This window comes from Stegostoma tigrinum, chromosome 1, assembly GCF_030684315.1.
Source record: "Stegostoma tigrinum isolate sSteTig4 chromosome 1, sSteTig4.hap1, whole genome shotgun sequence".
In the NCBI taxonomy this organism is placed as follows: domain Eukaryota; kingdom Metazoa; phylum Chordata; class Chondrichthyes; order Orectolobiformes; family Stegostomatidae; genus Stegostoma; species Stegostoma tigrinum.
In genome coordinates, this window is record NC_081354.1 from 178,244,968 (window position 1) to 178,257,766 (window position 12,799).

Genomic DNA, 12,799 nt, shown 5'->3' on the forward strand with positions numbered 1-12,799 from the left:
ATATCCCTGTGATAAATATTTCGCCAACTAATCTCTAGTTTCTTGTTTTTTTTTCCTCCCTCCTTTCTATCGTAATTGTGTTACATATTTTTAAATCAGCCAGGAACTTGCATAACCTAAGGAATCCTTGAGAAATACAGCTAGTGCATCTTCTATCTTGACAGCTACCATTTTAAGACTCTAGGAATACAGGTCATTTGGGACTTGTCAGGCTTTAGGTCTGGTATTTTGCTCAGGACCTTTTCCTGATGATATTAAATGGGTTCCGCCCTCTTGTTCATCTCTTGATTTTCAAATACCATTGGGAAATGTTCCGAGTCTTCTACAGTAAGGATAGACACAAGAGAACTGCTGAATGCCTACGCCAGTTTCCATCCTTCTATGATCCATTCCCCAACACACACCAAGGATCAGTGCTAACTTTCACTGTCCTATGTGAATAATTGTCAAAGGTCTTACTATTTATTTTTATATTATAAGGTAAAATTTTCTCATACTCCATTTTCTCCCTTTTGTTTAGTCGTGATTTGGTTAGATTTTAGTAACCAGTAATTTGTGACTTGTCTTTGAAGATTTTGAGAGTTTTTTATTCCTTTATGGAATGTGGGCATCACTGCTGGCCAGCATTTACTGCCTGTCCTTAGTTGCTGTTCAGAAGATGGCGGTAAGTTGCCCTCTTCAACTGTTGCTGTCCATGTGATATAGGTTGACCCATAATGCCTTTAGGGAGGGAATGTCAGGATTTTGACCCAGCAACAATGTTGGAGCAGTGATCTATTTCCAAATTGGTATAATGGGTAGCTTGGAGAGGAACTTGGAGTTGGTGGTGTTCCCAAGTGTTTGCTACCCATTGAAGTGGTCAGTGGTTTGAAAGGTTCTGTCTGAGGATCTCTGATGAATTTAAGCTGTGCATGTTGTAGGTAGTACAGCTCGAACTTCGACATCTGGGATGTGTGGGAGTGGAATGTCTTATCGTGGGAGCAGATGCGGCGGAGGCGCACTGGACTGCTCCTGCCCCACCGAACTCATCTCCACCTATCTGGACTCCATTTTCTCCCCTTTGGTCCAGGAACTCCCCACCTACGTCCGTGACACCACCCACGCCCTCCACCTCCTCCAGGACTTTCAATTCCCTGGCCCCCAACACCTCATATTCACCATGGACGTCCAGTCCCTGTACACCTGCATTCCGCATGGAGATGGCCTCAAGGCCCTCCGCTTCTTCCTGTCCCGCAGGCCCAACCAGTCCCCCTCCACCGACACTCTCATCCGCCTAGCTGAACTTGTCCTCACACTCAACAACTTCTCTTTTGACTCCTCCCACTTCCTACAGACTAAGGGGGTGGCCATGGGCACCCGCATGGGCCCCAGCTATGCCTGCCTCTTTGTAGGTTACGTGGAACAGTCCCTCTTGCGCACCTACACAGGCCCCAAACCCCACCTCTTCCTCCGGTACATTGATGACTGTATCGGCGCCGCCTCTTGCTCCCCAGAGGAGCTCGAACAGTTCATCCACTTCACCAACACCTTCCACCCCAACCTTCAGTTCACCTGGGCCATCTCCAGCACATCCCTCACCTTCCGGGATCTCTCATTCTCCATCTCAGGCAACCAGCTTGTAACTGATGTCCATTTCAAGCCCACCGACTCCCATAGCTACCTAGAATACACCTCCTCCCACCCACCCTCCTGCAAAAATTCCATCCCCTATTCCCAATTCCTCCACCTCCGCCGCATCTGCACCCATGATAAGACATTCCACTCCCGCACATCCCAGATGTCCAAGTTCTTTAAGGACCGCAACTTTCCCCCCACAGTGATCGAGAACGCCCTTGACCGCGTCTCCCGTATTTCCCGCAACACATCCCTCACACCCCGCCCCCGCCACAACCGCCCCAAGAGGATGCCCCTCGTTTTCACACACCACCCCACCAACCTCCGGATACAACGCATTATCCTCCGACACTTCCGCCATTTACAATCCGACCCCACCACCCAAGACATTTTTCCATCCCCTCCCCTGTCTGCTTTCCGGAGAGACCACTCTCTCCGTGACTCCCTTGTTCGCTCCACACTTCCCTTCAACCCCACCACACCCGGCACCTTCCCCTGCAACCGCAGGAAATGCTACACTTGCCCCCACACCTCCTCCCTCACCCCCATCCCAGGCCCCAAGATGACATTCCACATTAAGCAGAGGTTCACCTGCACATCTGCCAATGTGGTATACTGCATCCACTGTACCCGGTGCGGCTACCTCTACATTGGGGAAACCAAGCGGAGGTTTGGGGACCGCTTTGCAGAACACCTCCGCTCAGTTCGCAACAAACAACTGCACCACCCAGTCGCCAACCATTTCCACTCCCCCTCCCATTCTCTAGATGACATGTCCATCACGGGCCTCCTGCAGTGCCACAATGATGCCACCCGAAGGTTGCAGGAACAGCAACTCATATTCCGCCTGGGAACCCTGCAGCCCAATGGTATCAATGTGGACTTCACCAGTTTCAAAATCTCCCCTTCCCCCACCGCATCCCAAAACCAGCCCAGTTCGTCCCCTCCCCCCACTGCACCACACAATCAGCCCAGCTCTTCCCCCCCACCCACTGCATCCCAAAACCAGTCCAACCTGTCTCTGCCTCCCTAACCGGTTCTTCCTCTCACCCATCCCTTCCTCCCACCCCAAGCCGCACCCCCAGCTACCTACTAACCTCATCCCACCTCCTTGACCTGTCCGTCTTCCCTGGACTGACCTATCCCCTCCCTACCTCCCCACCTATACTCTCTCCACCTATCTTCTTTACTCTCCATCTTCGGTCCGCCTCCCCCTCTCTCCCTATTTATTCCAGAACCCTCACCCCATCCCCCTCTCTGATGGAGGGTCTAGGCCCGAAACGTCAGCTTTTGTGCTCCTGAGATGCTGCTTGGCCTGCTGTGCTCATCCAGCCTCACATTTTATTATCTTGCATACATGCTAGGACTCATTTTTCCAGGCCACCTTTTCCAATTTGATTTTGTCCAATCTCTATGTAGATTCAAATCTCATTATTATTGTGGTACCTTTGTTACATGCCCTACTTATTTCTTCCTGTCTGCTCTGTCTTAAAGTGACTACGGTTAAAAGGCCTATAAGTTGCTTCCTGAAGTTATCCTTGTCCTTCTTTATTTCTTGTCTATTCAAATCAGTTTTACATTTTGTGCTTTGAAGGTAAATTGCGAACTCACTACGGTACTAGTGATGTTTTTAATCTACTGAATTACCTCCCCATCCTTGTCCTAGTTGCCTACTACTTCAGCATGTCAAATACTCTTCCACGTTCACATCCTAGACTTGGTCACCCTGCAACCTGTAATGGCCATAAGGTTACATATAATTTTATTCCATCCATATTTTAAAAATTATCAGTGCTTTTTAGCAAGTTTTTTTTTTGTTTTGCAATTTCTGGACTTGTGCTGTCTTCAGTTTGTATGCTGCATCTCTTTGTTCCACATTTGCTACTCAAATTGCCACATCTCCCACATGATGCCTTCCCCCTGCTATTTGGTTTACAATTTATGGGGCACAGGAACCATGGTAAGATTACTCTTCTGGTGAGCTACAGAACAAGGATGGTAGAGAGGACCTGAAACTAAATTGTTCTTCCACTCCAATCTTAAACAATATGCTCATCTTTACAGATGCCTGGACTCCAGATTATAGCTTCACATTTTGAGAGGATGGAATGCCAATTTATCATTTGGTTCTAAAATATCAGTGTTAAACACAAATAATGAACAAGTTGAGGTTGTAGTCTTGTTTGTCAAGCCTGTGGATTTGGTTGCAAACGTTTCATCACCCTGATAGGTAGTATGGTCAGTGTGCCTCTGGTGAAGCTTTGGTGTTCTGACCTGCTTGTTATTTTTATGCCTCTGTTTGCTGGGGTGGTTAGTGTTATTTCCGGTTTTGTTTCTCAGTGATTGCACACACAGTCTCATCCAATGTGTTTGTTGATGGAGGTCCGGTTGGAATACCAGGCTTCCAGGATTCCTTGGCATGTCACTGTTTGGCTTGTGCAATTATTGATGTGTTGTCCCAGTCAAGTTTGCGTCCCTCATTGTCCATGTGTCCATTTCCATTGAACTCGACCCTGTGTACAAATCACTGTGGGCAGAACACTGATGCTTCACCAGAGGCGCACAGACGATGTTACCTAGCAGGGTGATGAAACATTTATAGCCAAATCGACTGGCTTGGCAAGCATGCCTACAACCTCCTCCACAACCCGAGCTACAAATCTTCTCAAACTTTAATGAACAAGTTAGTTGCCACATACAGAAGGAAGATACTGTCTGGTACTGTACGCTGGTGTAACACCATTTGTGAGCTGGAAATAAAGTCATTGACCTGAACTGTTAGAGATAATGGGAACTGCAGATGCTGGAGATTCCAAGATAATAAAATGTGAGGCTGGATGAACACAGCAGGCCAAGCAGCATCTCAAGAGCACAAAAGCTGACGTTTCGGGCCTAGACCCTTCATCAGAGCTCTGATGAAGGGTCTAGGCCCGAAACGTCAGCTTTTGTGCTCCTGAGATGCTGCTTGGCCTGCTGTGTTCATCCAGCCTCACATTTTATGACCTGAACTGTTAACCCAGTTTCTCTTTTGGCATGCTAGATTGGCCAAATATTTTGTTTCAATAGCAGCATGGCTTAAGTATACAATAATTGTCTGACAAAAGCAAATCTGAAGTGTTTTAATCAATCTTGTAACTAATTATGGTTTTGTTTCATTTAAAGGTGGTCAGTTTACCGTCAGATGCCTGATAATTGTGAGCTATTCAATGTTGGCCAAATCCATCGCTTTCTTTCGAGTGTTCTTGAAGCACAACAGAATCGGACTGTTCGTCAATCTGTATACTCTAGAAAGAAAGTGAGACTGCTGATTGTGACACCAGGGTGAGTGCAATTCAGCATAGCTACAATCTACATGGAAGCTGCACACACTAGGTCAGAGTGTGGGAGTCATCAGAATGTGATTTGTAGCAAACCTTTATGCTGGCTCAAGTACATTAAGTAATGCAAGACAAGTTTCCCATTCAACTGTTTGATTAGTGAATGACGTAGATCTCCACCTTGCCTTTCCCAACCACAAAACAAACTCCTGTTCCATGCTTCTTTTTGCCTATTCCACGTTATATAATAGGAATAGTCCTTTCAGCACCTTAAGCCTGTTTGACGATTCATTGAGATCACATTTGATCTGTAGCTTAACTTCTTCATACCTCTGCTTAACAAAGGTTTATCCAGTTCGCCTTTAAAATGAGCAATTGATCCAGCATCCGCGCTCAATATGAATGCTGAAAGTTGCCCTCAAGCTCACAGTCAGACTTTGATCTGCCTCATTTTTACCAATTGAAAAAATTCCATATACATGAACATGTCTGCCAAATTTAAAAGCCAAAGGTAGTTCAGTGGCTCAAAATAAGAGGACCACATTTTTGCAGAGCCAGGCCAAATCTGGAGGTTTTCTTAAAAGAAAAAAGAAAATGGGGGCTCCAGATTTGGAATCTAAGTCATTAGATTTATAATTATATTTATTATATTTATAGTCATAAGGCAGGCACAAGCTGGGCTGGTTTTGGGATGTGGTTGGGGGGGGTGAAATTTTTAAGCTTGTGAGGTCCACATTGATACCATTGGGTTGCAGAGTTCCCAAGCGGAATATGAGGCTTCCCCAATGTCCCTGCGTCCCTAACCTGTCCTTGCTCCCACCTATTCCCTCCTCGCACCACAAGCCCCACCTCCATCTACTGCTTACTAACCCCATCCCACCCCTTGACCTGTCCATCCTCCCTGGACTGACCTATTCTACCCCCCCCCCCACCCCGAAAGGCCCTTGCCTCAATTCAATTTTACAATTGTTCAAATTAAAAGTATCTACTAAGCAACTTCTGGTGGCAAATACTAAATAAAAACGGAAAGAACTACAGATGCGTAAGTCTGGAATAAAAACAGAGGTTTCTCAGTATTCTGAGGAAGGGTCACTAGACCCTAAATGTTAATAATGGTTTGTTTTTGCCACAGATGCTGCCAGTCCTGCTGAGCCTTTCCAGCAACTTCTGTTTTTGTTCCTGGTGGTAAATGTATGAGACTGGTTCAGCCTTTTCTCGGTCCCTTCAACTTCTCATACTAGAGTTGGATATTGTTGCTGGTCTAGTTATTAATTTTCAATTCCTACATGCACCTTTTATTTTTCATAGGTACACAGACGTTATTGATGTTGTGCAGGCTATCCAGATGCATCCTGACACTGAAGTTCAGTCTGCATTTGTTATTGGTGCTATCACTACTTGTATTGACCCACAGTGCTCAACCATGGAACACAGGTGCCATTAAAATGCTAACTTAGTACTGTAAATCTCTTCTGAAATTTGTGTTTACTCTTCTTTAACAAATGCATTACGTGTATATCTAAAAACATTTTGCATGTGTGGATCTGTTATACTTAAATGTAAGTTTTATTTCACTTGCAGCATTATGGTGATTAGATTTTTACTGCTCGACTTTTGGATAAGTGAGGCTAATCTGTCAACAGCAAACGGTGTGCTGAGAGATCTGACATTGAGCTGATGCATGAACTTTCTTATCTCACAGCAAATGCCATATCTACTGAGTATTTCCACCACTTATTGTTTGGATTTCTGGTTTTCGTCATCTGCACTAAATTTACTTCTGTCTTCTCATTTGTACTTGTTCAGACATCACCAGAGAATCATCATCAGTACATTTTTTCCTGCCTTCATACAGTCACTTTTGATGTATCGTTTATCTCTCCTGTTTCTCACATATATGATTCAAAAGCACACAATCTGTTTCCAACATGGTTGCTTATAACACTCAAGTCTACTTCACAAGCCTATCTTTCAGAACTTTGATAGTTGAGATTATCAAATTGCCTGTTTGACATTCAATGAGAAACTGTTTCATGTTAAATAGAAGTTTATAAAGCCATACGGGACATGGATAGGACGTCTAGTCACGGTCTTTTCCCCAGGGTAGGGGAATCTGAAACTAGTGGGGAGGTTTTAGAGAAGAGGGGAAAGTTTTAAAAGGGACCTCTTAATGGCAACTTTTTCACACAGCTGGTGGTACATGTATGGAATGAGCTGCCAGAGGAGGTGGTGAAAGCTGGTACAGTTACATTTAAAAGGCATCTGGGTGGGTATATGAATAGGAAAGGTTTAGAGGGATATGGGCCAAATACTGGCAGGTAGGAGAAGATTAGTGTAGAATATCTGGCATGGACAAGTTGGACTGAAAGGTCTGTTTCCCTGCTGTACGTCTCTATGACTCTATAACTCTGTAAATATAGGGGTGAGTGAAAATATAGTTTTTGGTATCTGACGGAAACTCAGTTCCCCAGTCACTAATTCTGTCCTTGTTCCTCAATAGCTGTGTGAAAGAAGTGCACCCTGTCCCTTCCCTGGTGTTGAATTTGTAATTGAGATGCATTCCTGACAACATGTCTGTAACATCAGTATGACCTATTTTCATCTGCTATAGCGTTTCTTTACTTTGCCCTTGTCCCATCTCACCTGATTTTCATTCAGGTCACTTTTATCTGTAAACATGATTATTCCAACACAGGTCCCCACGTTGCTATCGTTGGCAAATGTTAATGCTTTATCATGCCCCATACTTATGTTGCCTAAGGCATCATGGTTAGACATTGCTGATCCCCAGGAAAATGCTGTCCGGGAATGGCCAAAAAACCAAGGAAACAACTCAAAAGACAAAAAGAGAAATAAATTGCAAAAATGTGTTCTCACCTCCTCCAGAAGACTACATTTGACAATGCTTCTGTTAACTGATAAATTGCTTATCAGTATTGAGATGCCTTTTCTTCCCCAACCAAGATCTGGTCCAAAAACAGAAGTAGCTGGAAATGCTCAGCAGATCTGGCAACATGTATGAAGAAAAAGTCAGAGTTGACATTTTGGTTCCGGTGACACTTCTTCAGGACTGCAGAACTGGTCCAGTTCTCTTCTGAAGACCAAAAGAAGATTGGCGCAAACTGCTCAAGTGAGCAACTCATTTCAGAGACTGAAATGCAATTGAAAGAGCAAGGTATAGAGTTCTGAAGAACCAAAAGTTATGTCACGAACAAAATCAGAAACTGCTGCAAAATCTCAGTAGTTCTGAATGTGGTTCACTGGACTTGAAACATTAACTCTGCTTTCTCTGCATAAGCTACCAGACCTGCTGTGTTTTTAACAGCAATTTGATAGAATAGAATCATAGAATCCCTACAGTGTGGAAACTGTCCACACTAATTAGCAGAGCATCCCACCCAGACCCAACTCTTTCCCTGTAACCCTGCATTTCCCAAGGCTAACCCACCTAACTTACACACTCCTGGACACAATGGGCAATTTAGCCTGGCCAATCCCACCTAACCTGCACATCTTTTCACTGTGGGAGAAAACTGGAGCACCCAGTAGAAACCCACACAGACACAGAGAGAATGTGCACACTCCACACACAGTCGCAGGAGAATGGAATCGAACCAGGGTGCCTGGTGCTAACCACTGAGCTGCCATGCCAGCACCCACATGTCTTTGGTTGTTTTGTTTACCAAAAATTGTTCTTGGGCGAAGTAGAATAAAATTCAGTTTATTGTGACATGCAAAAGAAGCAAGGATGATGTCGAAAAAAACTTTCATACAGTGAGTAGCTAGGATATGGAATTCTCTGCCTGGAAATCTGGTGGAGACAGATTCACTTGAGGCATCCAAGAGGGCATAGGATGATTATTTAGGTATTAATGGAGAAAAGGCATGAAATTAACAATTGGTAATAGAATCAGTGCTAAGGCATGCTAAGCCAAATGGCCTCCTGCACCGTAACTATTCTGTGTTGGTTATGAAAGATATAGGCATTTTAGGCTGTAGAAATGAAGATTAGAGTGCAAAAGCATTTCAACCTTTTAATCTTTGGACTGTAATTCAGAGGTCAGTAACCTGAAAAAGCCCTTTTAAAACATTCATCTAAAATAAAGCTACTGGAAGTCGCAAGAGGATAGTTCAGTATTTCTAAGTTAAATACTTGGTAATTCATGAGTCTCTCAGTTAGGACACGCTACATATATCATATATAAATTCAATGCATATACTTGATTTGTTCATTCAATTAACTAATGAGTTTTTTAACTTTTTTTATTATAACTTAGCTTGGGGGAGAAAGACCTGAAATTGATAATTAAGGCAACTCTTTGCTGTTTTTTTTTGTGATGTAACAAAAAACCAAATAACACATTCAACACAATTTTGTCAGCTGCAATAGAATCCATAATGGCTGCAACTGTAATATTTGAACCCATGGCATTTTTCTAATCATGGTTAACTTTTAAAGCAGCAATAGCACGATCGGAAGGTGATGGCCTCATGGTGTTATTGCTAGTCTTAATTCATAGACCCAGGTAATATTCTGGGCACTTGGGTTTGAATCCCACTCTGGCAGATGTTGGAATTTAAATTAAAAAAAAATCTGGAATTAAGAGTCTAATGATGACCACGAATTCATTGTTGGTTTTTAAGAACAAACCCAACTTGCTCAGTAATGTTCTTTTTAGGAGAGGAAATATCCTTAGCATATATTGTGACTACAGGCCCACACCACTGTGATTGACTCTTCACTGCTTTCTGGGCAATTGAGGGAGGGGCATTAAATGCTGGCCTAGTCAGTGAACCCCTTATCTTGTGAATTAATCAAAAAAAAACTTTGAACTGGCTTGGATCATGATGATGCTTTTTAGAGTCCTTGGGTTGTATGGCACGGAAACAGACCCTTCAGTCCAACTCGTCCATGCCAACCACACATCCCAAATAAAGCTAGTCACATTTTTTCAGCATTTTGCCCATATCCGTCTAAATCCTTCCTATTCATATACTCATCCAGATGTCTTTTAAATGTTGTAATTGTATCAGCCTATTCCACTTGCTGTGGCAGCTCATTCCACGTATGCATCAGCCTCTGCATGAAAAAGTTGCCTCTCAGGTTCTTTTTAAATCTTTCTCTTCTTGTTTTAAACCTATGCCCTTGAGTTTTGGACTCCCCACCCTGGCGAAAAGACCTGACTATTCACCCCTTTCCATGCCCCTCATGATTTTGTAACCCGCTACAAGGTCACCCCTCAGCTTCCAACGCTCCAGGGAAAATAGCCCCAGCTGAATCAGCCTCTCCCTATTGCTCAAACCCGCTAATCCTGCCAATATTCTTGTCAATCTTTTCTAAACCCTTTCAAGTTTCACAATATCCTTCCTCTAGCAGGGAGACCAGAATTGCATGCAGTATTCCAAAAGTGACCCAGCCAATGTCCTAAGCAGCTGCAACATGACCTCCCAACTCCTATACTCAGTGCGCTGACCGATAAAGGAAAGCAGACCAAATGCTTTCTTCACTGTCCTGACTACCTGGACCTTCACTTTCAAGGAACTATGAACCTGCACTCCAAGGTCTGATTGTCCAGCAACATCTCCAGGACCTTGCCATGAAGTGTATAAGCCCTGCCCTGATTTGCCTTCACAGCACCTTTCATTTATCAAGATTAAACTTCGTCTGCCACCCTTCGGCCCATTGGCTAATCAGATCAAGATGGAAACATAGAAGAAAGGAACAGGAGGATGCCATTCAGCCCTTCCAGCCTGCTCCACCATTCTTCACGATCATGGCTGATTGCCCAATTCAATAGCCTAATCCTGCTTTCTCCCCATAACCTATGATCCCATTCACCCCAAGTGCTATATCTTGTCTCCCCTTGAATATATTCAGTGTTATGAATTCCACATGCTCACCACTCTGGGTGAAGAAATGTCTCCTCATATTCTTCCTAAATCATCTACCTCAAATCCTCATACTGTGACCCCTGGTTCTAGACCCACCCACCATCAGGAACATCCTCCCTGCATCTACCCTGTCAAATCCTGTTAGACTTCTATAAGTCTCCGAGACTCCCCCTCATTTGTCTGAGCTGTACTGAAAACAATCCCAACCTAGCCAATCTCTCCACATATGTCAGATCAGCCATCCCTGGAATCGGTCTGGTAAATCTTTCCTGCCTTCCCTCGAGAATAAGAGCACCTTTCCTCAGAACAGGAGACCAAAACTGCACACAATATTCTAGGTGTGGCTAGTATAACTGCAACAACACATCTCTGCTCCTGTACTCAACTGCTTGCAATGAAGGCCAACATACTATTTGCCTTCTCTACTCCTTGCTGCATTGTACTCTGAGGTAACTTGCTTCACTGTCAACTACACCTCCAATTTTGGTGTCTTGTCCATACCTACTAACCATACATCCTATGTTCACATCCAAATCATTGATATAAATGACAAAAACCTGTGGACCCAGAACTGATCCTTGTGGGTCACCGCTGGCCACAGGCCTCCAGTCTAAAAAGCAACACTCTGCTACTACCCTCTGCCTTCTACCTTTGAGCCAGTTCTGTATCCACATGGCTAGTTTTCCCTGTATGCCATGTGATCTAACCTTGTCAACCAGTCTACCATAATGGACCTTGTCAAACGCCTTACTGAAGCCCATACAGATCATGTACACTACTCTGTTGTCTGCAGTCCTCTGCATTCCCCTGAGAGCCCATCGGTCCCTACATTTCTCAAAAACAGCATACTTGTTTGAGTTAATGGGAACTGCAGATGCTGGAGAATTCCAAGATAATAAAATGTGAGGCTGGATGAACACAGCAGGCCAAGCAGCATCTCAGGAGCATTGTGCTCCTGAGATGCTGCTTGGCCTGCTGTGTTCATCCAGCCTCACATTTGATTACTTGTTTGAGTTGGTTGGCCACAGGAGAATCCTGCACGACCTGCCTCCCTCTCCTGCTTTTCTTGGAGGTAACCCATCGAACTGACTGTATCTTAGGTTTATCTCTGTTCCTGCATCTGCCATTCATCACACCACCATCCCCCCCCCCCCCCCGCCCCCAAAGCTCCTGTAAGATCCTCATTGCCTCTAACTGCCGCTCCAACCTGTCCATGTGAACAACTGGGATTCGCAACCAAACATACTTCCTGCAGATGTAATCATCAGTAACATGGAAAGTCTCCCTAATCTCCCATATCTGACAGAAAGAGCACATTTCTCAAGAAGGGTCCCGACCCGAAACATCAACTTTCCTGCTCCTCTGATGCTGCCTGCCCTACTGTGTTCCTCCAGTTCCACCACTGTTATTTCACTCTACTAAAGGTCGTCTTTGCACCTTAACAATCTACAGACTCAGAAAATAGCAATCTTTCTGCTCTTTTTAACATTTAGTCAAGCCAAGTCTCAATAAAAATGTCATCAAGAAAGAACCCACTCTACTCACTATTGTTTACAAAGGAAAAACAGTGATGTTACACTTTTAAACTAGCCACTTTGCAGCTTCCCTGCTGTGGGCTTTCCTACACAGATTTCTCTGAAGTCAACCGTGACTTTTGTTGTTTGTTTATTTTTCTCAGACATTCTGCAATGTCCAGAGATAGTTGAAGTCAAAAAGGAGGCAGTCAGGTGTGTGAGTTCACTGCTTGGTCGGAGAGCTGTACAGGTTCTCTGCTGGGTCAGACAGCTGTGCAGATTTATTTATCTGTTTGACTCGCTTCCCAGTTGGCCCATTGTCTTTGTCTCTCTTCCTCTTTTTTTAAAGTGCTGTTGTTACAATCTTTTTTTGGAAAGTTCGAAAACAATGCAACAGCTTATAAAACTGATGACTGCATCTGGAATTCCAGGAAATCAGCTCCAGCTCTGAAAATACCTCAA

At 44.1% G+C, this 12,799-nt stretch overlaps 1 protein-coding gene across 3 annotated transcripts in view; it reads left to right on the forward strand.

The window, feature by feature from the left end:
• dnaaf9 (dynein axonemal assembly factor 9) overlaps positions 1-12,799 on the forward strand; it is a 258,377-nt gene that overhangs the window by 211,785 nt on the left and 33,793 nt on the right. For all 3 annotated transcript variants that reach the window (XM_059650397.1, XM_059650389.1, XM_059650395.1), the window contains 2 exons: positions 4,777-4,935; positions 6,240-6,365. In XM_059650397.1, coding sequence (XP_059506380.1) covers positions 4,777-4,935; positions 6,240-6,365 — 285 coding nt within the window. The remainder of the gene's footprint in view (positions 1-4,776; positions 4,936-6,239; positions 6,366-12,799) is intronic.